This window comes from Nesoenas mayeri (assembly GCF_963082525.1).
Source record: "Nesoenas mayeri genome assembly, chromosome: 2".
Classification (NCBI taxonomy): domain Eukaryota; kingdom Metazoa; phylum Chordata; class Aves; order Columbiformes; family Columbidae; genus Nesoenas; species Nesoenas mayeri.
In genome coordinates this window covers 68,401,427-68,417,675 of record NC_137543.1, presented here as the reverse complement: position 1 = coordinate 68,417,675, position 16,249 = coordinate 68,401,427, and the positions used below count along the sequence as shown (strand labels likewise).

Genomic DNA, 16,249 nt, shown 5'->3' with positions numbered 1-16,249 from the left:
TATCATGATGAATGTATGTCATTTGCCTGATAAACGTCCCCAGTACTGCCATTGTATTCTTAAAAATGTTTATCCACTGGACGTCGTTATGCCTTTCTCCATCCTCCAGTATGAATTTCTCATGTATGTAGGTATCCAGAGTGCTAGATCACTTATAATCTGTTTCCTGGATAAATAAAAATAGCCATAGCTACTTGAGTCTAATTTAGACAGACTTGTTCTCCAGACTTCTGGACCCATTTTCTGAATGGTTTTTGATCTTTCGATATTCTTCCTTAAGCACAGAAAATAGAACTGGAGTCAAAATCCCTGTCATCCTTAGGGGTAACAAAAGAAAAAAAACAATAACCAAAGCAACCTCCCCCACCCCCCAAAAAAGCCCAACAAACCCAAACACCCCAAGCCCAAACAAAAACCCTTAAACTCCTGTATTTCATACTCCTGGTTATTAGGAAAACAAACACTGTTCTAGCCACACTGCCACAGAGGACATACATCAGCAAGACATGCCTGGACATACATGGACTCTTCTTCACAATTATGATTTGTATCCTTTCCATTATTGTAAACGATGTTTATAAAAAAACCCCCCAAATCTAAGAAAAAAATGCAGACGAAACCAAACAATTTTTGTTTCATTTTTAATTTGGCTTCACGCTGAAAATTCAATTTACAAGCCATTCATAAGGAGAATGTCCAGTTGGGCAGAATGAGCCATGATTGTATACTGCACATCAACACTTGTTGTGTATCATGTAGTTCCCTTTTAATAAACCATCATAGGACTTCTATAGCATAGTTTAAGCATCCACATCATTTGGCTCAGTTCATCACATGCTATAGTCCATTTCAATCTATCAGATAACTAACAAGAAAAGAACGTTCAATTTGAGGTATTTCCTTTAGGAAGTTACTGATCACTGGTCTTCAGAGGTAATGTTAAATCATACAGTTTTAAACACTGAAAAATGTACAAAACCAAGTTCATTTTTAAAAAATATCCTTACTCTTCCATGCATGTTAATAAAAAATATAAAAAAATCAAATTTGTAGCACTGAAGCTATACTTTTCACTCTGCAAAAGTATTTCCACAATTGGAACCACAAGCCACAGTCATCTTCAGTACACTACTTGTTTTTGCTTTTCATTTATGAAGTATAGTCAGTTCAGTGCAAAGGTAATAGTCTATGTACACATACCATAAGAGCCATAGGAGGGAAATTTACAGCAGAAAATATGCATTTAGATCATTGTTATATTATCCAGTAGCACGATATATTCTTACAGATTTACACTGCATATCCAAGGGCTATTATAATAGAAAGCTTGCAGCCAATATGCATCTTCAAACACGCCAGGTCTGCTCGAGCAGCCTTGAAGTCAGAAGTTGTGCCACTGATGGAACAAGCACGTAATACCTTGCAAGCTGGTTCCTGCAGAACAGCTTCCTGCTCTGTCAGCACAGGTTTGCAACTAAATGCATCCTCTTCATGGCAGTGCCTAACTTGGATTCAGTAGTGACAGGAGAAAATTCCAAAATTTGATGATTTAAAAGGTTAAGTTTTTTGCTTTTGCATTTAAATTCTCAAGTGTGTTCAAAAACATAGTATTTTTTTCCAAATATATATAAATTATACCCTCAATGCAAGTTTAACAATAATTCAAGAGATCAAAAGCATTTTTTTTCTGAATTATTTCTCAGCTTGCTGATAACTCAATTTTATTCTTCCAAAAAGATGAACTAGTACCTGCAGTCAAATTAGAAATGTCTTGCACACCTGGAGAGATGCTGGGAATTACAAAAAGGTTTAGAAAGTGGTCCCATTGAACAGATGCCAAATACTTTCAGCACAATGCCGCAACACTGAAGTTGTATAGTACATAATACAAGGTCAGCAGATGCTTAATCTTGGTCCTCCTCTAGGAAACAAAAATCTAACACTTCTAAAGAAATTTATTTCTGACTTCTATTTCTAATGTTACTGATTTACATTGAGCTCTTAATACCCTTTGAGCAATTGGAGAAAACAATATAAACAGATCGCCAAACACAACTATACAGACAAGAAGCTGCCACGGTTTAGCTTTTTGTCTAAGTATATACAATTGCTAAGGAGAGATGTTTAACTTAAAGAATTCTAATCTACTTATTTGAAAATACAATTTCATTTTCAGATGTTTACTTAGAAACTGCTTTTGTAGTCTGGAAAGTACAGCACTGGCTAACCTAAACCTCCCTTCTGAAATATAAGAAATATTTTGCTTGAACTTCATTATAAAAGAAAACATGGGACAAAAATATATACTTAGGGCATACAAGATCTTTACAAGTTTATTTCTTTAGCATTTAAAATACAAAATTGCCTTCATGCTGGATAGTGAATAAAAGACATGTATTTGGGTTTTCCCCATATACATTCATAGACTTAGAAATAACCTATCGCAGATAAATTTCATTTCCAGTACCATGGTAGGATGAAAAGTGTCTGAGCTTCAGCTTTCTTCAGTATCCACGAGGAGACTTTGTTTGCTGTTCCATTTATAGATGCTGCATTTGGAACTTGGAAGTAAACAGGCACACACTGAAAGTGATACAGTGAGTCAGAAGTCAATCCAATTTAAGGTTTCATTGTACTACGAATTTAATTTCTTACTGTTCACAGGAAGAAGGAGAATCTCAAACTTTTTCATACCTGCTGTCACCTGGACTCACCTGCAACTGTTGAAGTGTGGGAAAGGAAAATGCAGTCCTTTACCTAACAGCAGGCACAAACTAAAGCAGTGCACAGGCCTTTACTTTCGGGTAGCATTACCAGAACATTACTTTTAATAGTCACCTGCCACTTATGGCTCGGGGAGAAAAGTCCACAAATGTCACTTAAGAAGCAGCAAGGTCTCCCTCAGTCTGCAGCACAACTACAAAGAACCGAGAGCACAAACAAGAGCCAAGGACAGAGAAAACTGAATTCAGCAGCCTAAGAGTCAGAAAAGATCCTTCTGTACTGTGGGAAACGGCCGAGTGTGCAGTGAAAGCTCTGCTGGCATGCTGGCCTTCATGGGCTTTTCTACTAGTTCAGGACCAGAAGTTCAGCCTGATTTTTCTCCAGCTGACTCCTGGGCTCAGAACTGGTGTTCTCAAATGACACCCCATTCATAATATCGAAACATAACAGTACAAAAGTCATTACGACTTTTCTCTTGCTTCTAACATTTTTGGTCAACGTGGGAAAAAAAAAAAAAGAAACTTAATATTATATCAACAGATTATCATCCAGCACCTCTTTTGAGATCCCCAAGCTAACCTCAAGTGACCTCTGATGTTCATATGGCCCTGTGCAATTTAGCTCAGAATAAAAAAGCATGACAACTGTGTTGGTAAAAACCAAAACCAAACCAACCAACCAAAAAAACCCCAACAAACCCCACCAAAACCAAACCCACAAATAAGTTAATTAACAGTAATAACTTACTCAGGTGTAAGTTGTACTAAGGTGATTCTACTGTTTCGATTCCCAGACACTGATCACTTGAGAACTGCATATACACCTTTAGCCTCTTACAGATGGCCTCCTGCAGTCAGCCTGCACAGGAGTACCCTGCTCTGCTACTTTGCTAAAGAAAATGGAATTAGCAGCCACTACCATCACACAGCTAGTAAAATTATTTTGCATAATGAACTTGCAAGACAATCTAGGCAGAGTGTTAACTGCTGCAAAAAGGTCTCAGCATATTTCACAGAAACAAACTCTCAATCTTAAAGGCCTCTTAAATCCTCTAGTGTCTTGGTATCACCCACTTCAGTTTAATCCCATTACGCATGATAAAGCACATCCTACCATCTGCGTAAAAGGAAGCTGTTTTCTACAAAACAAATCACCCCTCCACTTGTAAAAGTCAAAGTAGAAATTATCTTGATATAAACCTGAAGGGTTTCCTAGAGAAAGAAACTCTCTTAACTTGATCACAATGAGATGCAGAAAATTTTCACAGACCAAGTCCAGGCAGGTCTGATGGGTGATCTCTTTGGTACTGTATTCTATCACAAGTTTTACCTTGATATTGTAGAATTTACGCATGTTTTGATCATAATGTGTTGGTGACTAACATGTCTACCCAGCCTACTGCCATAGCTATTGCATAGAACAATTGTGCTTGTTCTCTGAGGTGGAGCTGGAGGATTGTACCTTTAAGGAGTTCTTACAAGGTTCCTGGCATCATTTGATTACTTTTTCTCAGTCTTCAAAGGAAAAAGGCAGGGAGAGCAGAGGAAACCTCACTGGCTGCACTGCAAGTGACCTAGACACCACCTGGATGCAGGATGGTGCAGTACCTTCAAGAGATCATCCTCTGACTGAAGAACAGCTGGCTTAAGTTCTGCCTAGATGGGACTGGAAATCTCAGTCTTCCTGCTTAGCTGTGAAACAGATTTTGCAGTTTTACTGGACTGATTAGTAATTAATAACCAACTATCAATGGCACTGATGACAAATTCTTACTTTCCATTCTGAACTGTGGGACCTACTCTTTTTTGGAACAGATCTAGCCATATTAAGTAATTCAAGTTTTCCAAATTAGCTGAAGTTCAGATACCTAAACAGCAACATACCATTGGAAGCACCAGGTTCACAGGGAACTTCTGTGCTTCAATATGAGTTTAGGAGCCGAAATTAAGTTTTGTCAGCCAAAAACTCTTGGCCAATGTATTTGTCATTTCTTAATTCTAGAATACTCATGAAAATGCTGCTAGAAAAACATAGGCCTCAGATGGAGCAGAATGAAACATTTCAGAAGGTCTGATGACCCACTCTGTGACCTAAAGGAAAATTAATCTGACTTGGTCCGAGCTTTCAATCAGAATTACCTTCCTCTCTCCATCCTAGTCGAGTCCCATGATCTATGCAAAGCTGCGTTTACAGAGTTTTTCTGAGATCTACAGCACATGCTACTCAAGTTCTGCAACTTGTACTAAGGTATTCTCATTAAAAAAAAAAAAAAAAAAACATTTTTGAAAGAGCAGAATGCAACTAGAACAGTTAATATGCAAAGCTGTACTTACCGTATAGCAATATAAAAGTAGGAAGAAAAACTTAAAGGCAATATCAAAGATGGCCTTGCAAAAGAACTCATAAACTAATAAAACCAAAAACATATGTTCTTTAGAAAAATCTATCAAGCTATGCAGATGTTAAAGTGCAACAATCCATTTTCCAGAAAAATGCATACTACATTTTATGAATAGAAAAATAATCCAACCAGTCCAATGCTTAAACTAGCTAAGAAACCTATTCAGTTTGCATAAAAATATTAATAAACAGCCATGTACAGAATTTAACTATTTATTTCCTATAGCTCTGCTGCTAAAGTGGGTGCATCACTTCCTTATTGCACACGTGTCTCCTTTTCAACCTCTACGACCTAAAGGATTTATGCCTGCGAAGTGGGATTAGTGAACACATGAACAAGCCTGGCTGCTTTTTATCATAGTGAGATAATTCTAGCTACAGTAAATTGATTGAAACATGTAGTGTAATCGTAGAAAATTAAGCGTACAACCCAATTTCTCCATAAAGATTACAAATTGCCTATAATGCCTTTCAAGTGTACCTGCTTACAGCACTGGACTCCTGAGAAATCTACAGTAGCACTTGCCTTGCTGTGGTAGATGGTGGTATAAATATGCTTTGCACCTTCTAAACCTTTGCTTGATTTTAGTGGAGTTCTATTATGTTTGAAGAAACACAAAGAAAAAAAAAATAAACTTTTCAGATATATTCGATGTCATGATTTTCTGTGTTAAATACATTCAAAATACAGAGCATACTTGTTCAATCCTATCAGAATAGCAAACATTTGGCTGGGTCTCTCATACAAATTATATAGAAATTCAGTCTGATGCAAGAGGTGTACTGCCAAGGGATGGCAGTATTACATAATAGCAGTAAAATATTCAGTGTCAAATGCCTTCACACCCCTTCAGTTTTTGTGTAAGGATCATTTGTTAAGTTAAATTGTTGCAAAGAACTGAAGTAATTTCTGCATGTGTCTCCCTGTAAATTTAAAGGCTATTGATATCACCAGTTACAATAAAACAATTTGTTTGTAAAATCCCTAATATTTTAAAGGAAAACATTTACATGTCAATGTTTGGCAAAGGGGAAAAGGAAGCTTTCATTCCTACCCCGACATTGCAGCAAGCTACTGAATCCTGACTGTCACAAACCAGCTGTTCCAGTCAGACGCTTCTTGAAAAGGCTGCTTACGTGCAACTACTAAAAAACATTTCGGCTTTCAGAGTCTGATCAAAGAGCTGCAACAAACATTGCTGCAGTAATGCAACGTGTTACAGGTCTCAGCCCTCAATAAAGTCCTGAGTTTACCACCTTACACTAATGGGGTTTTTCTGTCACTACGACGCAATCTAATCTTATAGCCTTATACTTTGCAGATGCTAAAATTACCTGCGTTATATCCATTAATCTCATCTTTTGTAACATTATGCGCGATCTAACAATATTTCCATGCAGGGTAATCAGGACTTAATCCTATCATTCATCCTATTATGTCTCTACAATTCATTACAAAATTTAAGTGTAGTGTTTGGTGTTTTGTTTTGTTTTTTAATGTTTGCTTCCACCAAGTGTACTTGCTTGCCAAGTAAACAATGCTCTGGTCACCAGCCTTCTTCATCAGCAGCAGCTCTGGACCCAACTCACTGACACAAATGACCTTCAGTGTCTCTTCACCATGCAATGTGGTGTTTGCTTAAGGGCCCATCTATTGTGGGCTGCAGCATCCTTCAACACAAACCCTCTGCACAGCTTGAGTTGCACACAAGCAGTAATTACACTCACCACAATTAGAAAACATCTCTCTCATATTTAGCCAATTTCAGCCAGCTTTCCTTGTTCTTTCACAGATGTAGACAGAGGATCTCCTCCTCCAGAGCTGCTCTGTCCCCAAAGCTGTCTGTAGAACACTAAGCTTATCTTTTTCTTCTTTTCAGACATGTGTCTTGGGGAACTCTATCTCATCCCTTGCACTCTGAAATGGTCAAATTCCCAAGTTCACATGCAAAGAAAAAGGTAACTATCTTAGCCAGCTAGAACCATGTGCCATAAAAAGTCTTGCAGAGGAGATGCAATATGCCCAGACTACAGTTCATGTGTCTTCCCTTACATACTGACTAAAATACGTACTGTATAAACACAGGAAGCAGACTTCAGGATGTAATCCTATGGCCCTGGGGCATGATCAACAAAATCAAGAGTCTCCATCTTAGCTGTCCTGTTTTCAAAACTTCCAGTGAAGGAAGGCTCCTCACCCTGCCTGGAATAACTCATTCTCCTTAGCTAAACTACATGTATTATAAGGAATTTTTCCTAATCCTTAGCTTGCTTTTTGAATGAATAGCCTGTATCTATCATCTGTGTGGAGAAAATACTGTTCCTAGCTTCTCTATAGCAACTTTTTCCATAGTTGGAAGACTCTTTTCAACTCTATCCAGCTATTCCCCCTCCTTCTCAGGTGCCCCAACATGGACAGAAACTTCAGGTAAGGCACGATCACACCTTGCTACCACAGAAACACAGCTAGACTTCTCACAGGCTACACTGTTGATGCATCCACTATAACGATTATCTTTTCTGCCGCAATAGGTTAATAGTGCTCAGTTTATCATACTCTCTACCATCCCTGCCCCAAGATGTTTTATGCAGTAATACCCACTCCCTTATCTGTCTGTGCAGCTGACTATTCCTACCTAAGTGCAACTCCTCCCATGCCTTATTTTTCCAAGCCATTTCTATTTGTCATGATCAGCTTTAATTCAAATCCTGACTGCCAGTCTGCTTGGCATGTGTTACCTAGATAAATAAAAAAAGTTAATTATTACCTCCAAATGAGCATCTACCTCCACATACCCCACAGAGAGCATAATTTCTTAAATTTTTTTCCCCATGCTTTTTCTATTAAAGCCAGTTTCAGTCTGGAGACTTGCCACATACAGTTAGGGATTTCTAAGGACAAATTCCAATACCCTAATGAGCTTTAAAACACCTCCTGCTATTTACAAAATAGTAATAAAAGCATTTGGTACAAACAGATTTCCTTCTGCTAAAATTCCTCCCTTTCAAATCTAGTTCTAAATTACTCTAACATATGGAAGATTCAAATCTCAACAGTTTTCCAAACACAATACCATCATATTTCAGCGCAGCCCTTCAAAAATCAGTCATAGAAATTACATGAAAGTATTTTTTGTTTGTTTGGAAGTAAAGTTGACATGAGAATTATTTTGTGACAGAGTCATCGTTCCTCATTTTTGAGGCTTTTGTCACATTTCCTAATCAGTGAAGCTCTATGATTTCAAAATATTGTTTTCTCTGACACCACCACTGGTAATTAAGGCATATGGCTTTAAAAAAGGAAAGATAAGAAACATTAGTAATATGAGTCTTTTAGGTTGTTTTTTCTTTTTTTTTTTTTTTCAAACAGTTCTAAACTATTTTAAGCTTCATATATGTTATATGTGGTATACGTAATGTTGCTATAGAGACTTAACAAGCATTTATTCAGGATGTTCTGCAACTTGTTGCTGGCTTGACCTCTGAAGTAACTGCAACCTTTTCAAACTTGTGCTGATACAACATAGTGTGTTCCATGCTAAGTTATCTGTATATACAGGCTTGCTACAAACGAAACCTGTGATTCCCGATAAGTCTGTATTAAATAAATTGTGTAAACATCTCCCATTTAAATGTTGGGTGGACATGATTTGAATTGAGTATACGAAAAAAGCACAAACAGTTTTGTCACGTAACTGCAAACAGTAGGTGGTATGTCAGTTTGGAAAAAAAATTGTGTTTAATTGCATCTGGAAGATTACAGTAGAAAAGCAATGGGGTGCAGGATAAGGAGCCTTTCCTTTTCATTCTACCATGGAATAGACTGAAACAGTTTCATCATTCACCAATAAAAAATAATCCTTAGCAAGTTTTTGCATTATTGTTTCCAAACTGTTCACTGAAACCTAAACAAAGGGCCAAAATATGTTTGTCTTGCTCAAGAGAACAAACCCACTGAAATCAACAAGACTGACTATGCAAATGTGGACAGCAAAATTTGGCCCCAAATAAACATTCCCGTAACTAGGGAAAACACTAATCACTAAAGTGCACTTAACATCATAGTAGCTACAGTTTCTTTATACATGCACAGTTTGTGCGACACTTTGTACATGAAACTAGCCAATGGAATATAAATAAGTGTGCCGCTTCCTTTTAAATATGAACATTAAGAATGAAGCACATTCACATCTTTGCCTTTCAAAGGCCTTCTTGAAAAAAATAAAAGCACCTTCCCCAGAGTAACCTGGAATATGTTGTTAAATATAGCACACAGGATTGAAAGAACGGTATTAAGGTAAAAGAACGTTCACACACAAAACTTGTATTTGTGGTATAATTGGAGTGACTTATGAAAATCCCACGAAAAGACAATCCTCTCACCAGGAGAAGAAGGTAACAGTTGTAGTGTTAATTCAGTTTCTTCTGCAGGGGATTGTTTTTATCTTCAGCGTTTTCAGGGCTGAAGTCAGTACAGATACCATTAGAAGCCAAAAGAGATGAAGTCACCAAGCCACTCTCAGCTCCCATCTGATCAGCATAGAGATAGTCTTTTGCAAAGTGTGGGTGCAATTCAGCAAAACTGTAGAAGTCATCTAAAAAAAAAAAATTGTCGTTACATAGAATCAGCTCTTTGAAACAGAAGGACGCTAAATTTCAATACTTACACATAAATGATCATATGACTTTGGAGAAAAATAGCAGCAGTTAACATACAGCTTGTTTTAGCTTTTCAGCAGAAGCCAAGATGACACAAAGTGTTATCTAAGCCCTCTTAAAACACTTCAAACCAGAGCTTAGCTTGTATGGTGAAGGGGTAAACAGGCTCAGATTTGCATTAAAATGCATGCAGAGCACCACATGCCCTTAACAGAGCATCTTACTGTTCACTGGGGGAAGGGCAGAAGCCGTCTGGCTGAGCAACAATGAACAGCAAGAGTAGGCATTTCTTAAAATTTGGGATGTCTTTTGCAAATATGCCCCTTAATGCCTTGCACTCCTAACTTCCTTCAACATACAATTGTCATTGCTGCCTCCTGCTTTCAAGATTCCAGCATTTCAAAACTCCTATTATTTTAGATAACATGAGAATTACTTTGAAACACAAAAAGACAAAAAAAAAAGAACAAGATTAGTTCTTGACAGAATGGGGAATCCTGAACATCAAGAAGTTACATTTTGTGTTAAAAATCAGACACTGAGGCCTTGTCACAATTTGCCCACATGGCTGTTACTCAGCCATGATTTGAATACAAGATACTGTATGGATTCCAAGCCAAGAAGCTATTCTTATAATGTAAACTGACACTGGAAGAAGCTGGATGTGAACACTATCGACAACTCGGTCCCCTACAGTGTATCACACATGGCCCACTCAAATTCACTGTGTTATCCCAGAAGAGCTCCCAATCAGACAACGCTGTGAGTTCGATGGAGTGCAGTGCAGATGACAGCCATGGAGCCCTTCGCAGGACTGAAGCCCAATTCCTTCTGCTACAATCAGGCTGCTACGTAAGAGGGGAACTACCACAGCTCTCCCTCTCTGTCACCTCTCTCTGAGAGGTTGTGTTTTTCTCACCATTGCAAAGGGCAAGGGAATGTCATTGGGCTCACATGGGCACTGAAGTTGTAGGGCAACTCTGTCTCTGAACTGTTGCAAAGGGATACGTGGGGAGAACGCAATAAGCATAACTTCATCCTTCTGCAAACAGAAAAGTAGGTATCATTTTTCCACAGTTTATATGGATCTAAAGTATTTTGGACCCTGTAAGTTCAACAAAAGCTGATGACGCTCAGGGCATGAAAACCAAGGCTACCATCTATGTTAAAAACCTAAGTACAACAGTCTGATTCATCATCTAAATGATGAAGGAGGAAAAATATCTTCAATGTCTGAAAATGTATACAGCAAAAATTTTTCTTTTGATAATATTTAAAGCAAGTTCAATTTTTTTTTTTTTTTAAATAATCTCACAGCCAAGAATGTCATGCATCTGACGTTTTCCAACAGTGGTAGTAGCTGCAATAACACATTAGAAACACATGAGTGCAAATTGATTCATCAGAATCAAAACAGTGAACCCAACCAAGTATGATTTTTTTTTTGCAGTTAACAAGGAGAGAGAGCAACTAGTTGTCAGCTTTAACTGGTCTGGCCTGCAGCAGGAACATGAAAACATTCAATTTTTTTCATATGAACACTTTAAGCCTATCCAAAGGATCTATTTCTTTTTGTAACAACATCTATCATGTGTGCATTATATTAACGGCCTTGAAGAAATAGCCTTTTCTGGGAAAGGTCATTCTGATAGCCCAACTAAGGTAAGACAAATGTAAAAATTTCAACCAACAGTACCAAAGATGCTCTTTCAATCACATTAAGCATAATCCATTTTTGCATGGGAAAGACTAATATATTTACTGTAGATGCCATTCTAAGTAATTCTTCCAAAAGTTACTGTATCTTTTCAGAAAATAAATTCAGAAACCCCCCCAAAGCAGTTGTTCACACAAGGATGACAGTCTATATCCAGATCAGCATCCTGACAACCAGGATCCATTCCTCAATTTTTTACCAGTACTGGATCCAAATGAAAAACCTCAGATTCCAGAGAGGAAGGAACTGAACAGGATAATGTTTCTGATAGTTCTGAGTAAGCAGACATTTTGAGTCTTGCTGAAACAAGTCCTGAAGATATTATTAAGGAATATTTGTCAAAGTTATACAGAGTAGAGCCCAAAGAAAAGTGCTTGAGATCCCATTTGCATCATTCATCACAAACACGAGAAAAGGTAATGTAGGAAGAACAAACTATTCCAGCATTACTTCTAATCACAGGTCTCATACTGCAGGCTCAAGCTTAAAGCAACTGTGAAGCATTAAACTGGAGGAAAAAAAATCACCTTAGTCATTTACTTGGGGAAAAAAAGTAATTTTGCTTCCTGCTCCTACTACGAACAAAGAGACAAAAAGAAGGAAAGAAGCCAAAGTGGAGTTCTTTAAGATCACTATCTATATTTTCGCATTAAGTATCCATATATACTGTAAGAACCTCAAGAGATTTTTCTCTTGCCTTTGTAATACTCTCATAGAAACACAGAATGTTAGGGATTAGGAGGGACCTCAAAAGACTATCTAGTCCAATTCCCCTGCCAGAGCAGGAACTCAGGCGGGTTTTGAATGTCTCCAGAGTAGGAGACTCCACAACCCCCCCCGGGCAGCCTGTTCCAGTGTTCTGTAACCCTCACTGTGAAGAAGTTTCTTCTCATATTTAAGTGGAACCTCCTGTGTTCTAGTTTGTATCCATTGTCCCCTGTTCTATCATTGGTTGTCACTGAGAAGAGCCTGGCTCCAACCTCATGACCCTCACCCTTTATATATTTGTAAATATTAGTAATGTCACCTCTCAGTTTCCTCTTCTCCAAGCTAAAGAGATGCAGCTCCCCCAGCCTTCCCTCATAAGGGAGATGCTTCACTCCCTTCATCATCTCTGTTGCCCTGCGCTGGACGCTCTCCAGCAGTTCCCTGTCCTTCTTGAACTGAGGGGCCCAGAACAGGACACAATATTCCAGATATGGTCTCACTGGCACAGAGTAGAGGGGGAGGAGAACCTCATTCAACATACTAACCACCCCCCTTCTAACACACTCCAGAATGCCATTGGCCTTCTTGGCCACAAGGGCACAGTGCTGGCTCATGGTCATCCTGCTGTCCACCAGGACCCCCAGGTCCCTTTCCCCTACACTGCTCTCTAACAGATTGTTCCCCAACTTATACTGGAACTTGGGGTTGTTCCTGCCCAGATGCAAGACTACACTTGCTCCCACAACTTGATGCTCCTGATGGAAGCTCTATGTTCATGAATCTCCTCTAGTTTTTTTTTCTCCTCAGCTACAAATTAATGTAGTGTATGGGAACTTAACAGGATAATCCTGTGGTTAATTAGGTAAGGAATCTACATTTTAGAGAACAAATAATTCTTCCTTCTCTGAACATTCATTCATATGGATATTCACAATACTGCAAATCCCCTCTTTCTTATTGTTACAAGCAGGCAAGGCAGAGTCTTCAGAACAGTCTCACAGTCATAATTTGTTTATCAAGAGCAGGTGGACAGTTTCCTAGAATTTGCAGTGCCCACCCACAGAACACATTTTCAGGAAAGGTGAGAGATTGAATATTTTTGGCACGAACTTTCAAGGCAGCAATGCAATACCAAAAGTTTATTTTAATCTTCTAATTCTCTGCCACAATAAATCAGACATTTGTTCTCACTATGAAGCTTTCAGATACGTTTAAAATCTCGGTGCAATGTTTACATTATAAAATGAGCACTTCTCTCAGAAAAAGATCCCAGCAAAGTTTCCAAGCGATGTAAATACCATCCTACTTTGTATAGCCTCACAAAAGACTGCTCTTGACTTCAGGAAATAAAATAGTGAAAATGAGAGCTAAGCACTTCCATGGCCACTGCTGTGGCTCAGTGGTCCAGATTCTCTTGTGATAGGAACACACAATGATCATTCAGGAGTAAAATGCAGATTTAAATGCAACTAAGTATTATTAAAGATGGATATTAAAAGAATTCTTTGGTAACTCACATGAACTGGTATGAGATCACATGCACAGTATTTCAAATTTAGCTATTCTCAAACAATGAAGTATGGCAAAATTAGAGTTCTACTAGGCTTACCAGATTAGATTCTGGGCTGGTATTTTTGACACTGGTGATGGGGAGTGGGGTGAAGAGCTGAGTCACCACCCAAATGAGTTGGGAGACAAAAAGGAGCAACAGAGATAGGCAAGAAAAAGGCAACAGTGTAGGATAGAGATGGAAATGCTGGGGACATGACAGATGAGAAGTACAGAAAAGAAAGGGGTAGGTACAGCAGGAAACAAGGAGGCAAGACATAGGAGTCAGGAAAAAAAAGTGGAGAGCAGCAGCAATTATTCTCACTCCAATAACTAAAATATTGTGTAATTGAAGCTTTACATACATATTGTATGACTGAAACATAGGAATAGTGGGGAACAGATACAAGAGACAAAACGAGAATAGAGCTAAGATAGCTTTCTTAAAAATACATATTCACATGACATGGAAGTCACAGAACAGAATATGCTGAAAAAGCTAATCCAAGCCTGACTTAATGTGGAAGGGAAAACATCTGAAAACATGTAAACATGACATTTGATATTAAAGGTGAAACTCAAGTATTTGTTTTAAAATGTAAATGTACTTTTTTCTGCAGTGCTTTTGCCATTATTAAAGTCAATAAGTCGACTAAAAAGGTAAAGTTTAATAAAAATATAACTGCTTTGCATATCAACATGAGTTCAAACAACTTGACATTTTGTGACAGTTCAGATCCATGTAAAACACTTACCGTATGTGATCTTTCCTTTTCCTTCTCCATCTACAGCTCTAAAAAGATGAGTAACATTAATCTGTGACACACCCATGGCAGTCTTCAGAATATGAGCTAAATCCTCTTCTGTTATAGTTCCATTTTCTGACTGGTACAGCTATGAATCAAGACAGCAAGATAAATCATTGCAAAGCTGAATGCTAACTCCTAGAAACAGCACCACACTAAGAAGTTATACAAAATTAAAATCTGTTATTGCAAATTCAATCACTCTCAGATTGATGTGATCTACTAAAGATATCTGATTAGTCTGTGTATTGACTATCAGTTCACATCTGTATGCTTAGAAAGTAAAGCTTACTATATTCAGAAAACACCCCATGTTTACATGCCTAACCGCTGGAATTTCAGTGATATTCAGAGACAAGACTGTTTAATACTAACATGCTTTGCAGGTGTCTAACAAACTAATTTTTAGTCTATTGAGCTACATGTCCAAACTCTGAGAGGGTCTGTGGAATCAGGAGATGTATTTATGTCAGCCTAAAGCAGATACTGGTTCTATTTGGTCAGATGTGAAACTCAAGATTCTTTTGACCAACATCTAACTGATTCAACAGCCAGTTTCCATAAAGTATCTACATCTAAATGGTGGTATATTAATCGTGAAAATCCTACCCTCTAAAGTGATGGGCCTATAATTTTCTACAAATACTTATTCTAGAAAAGAATAATTTGAATATTCTGAAATCGTGAAGCAGAGTTTCCTCACAGAAAGAGTTAGATTTACTACTGACAGGAGACTGATAACTAAAAACAATTCTTCATAGTCTCATTCTATCTTCATATATGTACAGTGCTTTTCCCAAGAAAAGAACCCAAATATTTCAAAACATCTGCAACAAATACTACTTCATTAAACATTATAAAATGACTGAACTTTCCTGTGAAATGGAAATTGAGACACAAGAGTTTCTGAAACTCTCTTTTCTCATTTACAAGTATGACAACACTGCAAATATTGAACCATGTAACAAAAGCTATTTTTGAAACTTTTTATTTTCTCTACATCATTGAGAAGGTGGGAACCGATGAGATTAAACAAAATGGGTATAGGGATATATTTTTCACACAAGCAGAAGTGGCTGTCACAAGACAGCACACAATGGAATAAAAAAGTCAGTGGAATGAAAAAAAACACCCCTGATGTTTTGTGGAAGACTACATTCATGCTCAAATCAGAATCTTGCCTTTTCCTCCCTAACACCTAACTCGCATACTGTTTCACAAGGAGCAGGGGCAAGGACAAGACACTTGTTTAATAAAACCTGCTATATTTTCACAGATCAAGTAGTCAGAAGGTGACACTTGACAGTAAGGCTCACAAGCGTCACATTGGCAAGGTTTTCAACACCCTTTTGTTTCCTTAGCAATTAGGAAGGAAGTATATGTAGCACTTACACTGGAGTGCTGCTCATAGACTTGACTGCCATATTCTCCCCTTCTCTTTTAATTGCCCACTGCTTTAGAGCTCTGGTGGCTCAGTAACTCCTATTTTTAAAGTTCTTCAGCCATATACTAAACACTTCAACTTTGAAAACTTGTTCAACTATGTGAAGTGTTGCACTTTATTCCTGAAAAAAAAAACCTACAAACTGCTTTGCAGAAAGCAGGACAGGGCAGAGGACAGTACCTGTTCAAAGTCACACATTCATGAACTGGCTCCCAATAAGCTGTATGAATATCTTACTGTACG

General features: G+C 37.9%; 1 protein-coding gene across 2 annotated transcripts in view; it reads right to left on the bottom strand.

The window, feature by feature from the left end:
- Positions 1-693: 693 nt before the first annotated feature.
- The window catches only part of LPCAT1 (lysophosphatidylcholine acyltransferase 1), a 66,338-nt gene continuing 50,782 nt past the window's right edge, over positions 694-16,249 (bottom strand). Inside the window, exons 13-16 of one of the 2 annotated variants that reach the window (XR_013921797.1) lie at positions 14,512-14,650; positions 9,508-9,719; positions 2,468-2,583; positions 694-1,505 (exon numbers count right to left, since the gene is read on the bottom strand). Coding sequence is in view for 1 of the 2 variants with exons in the window: in XM_080339214.1 (XP_080195340.1) it covers positions 9,535-9,719; positions 14,512-14,650 (324 nt within the window). In the remaining variant the exon portion in view is untranslated. Of the gene's footprint in view, positions 2,584-9,507; positions 9,720-14,511; positions 14,651-16,249 lie in introns of both variants that reach the window. The other variant, XM_080339214.1, reaches the window with a different exon arrangement.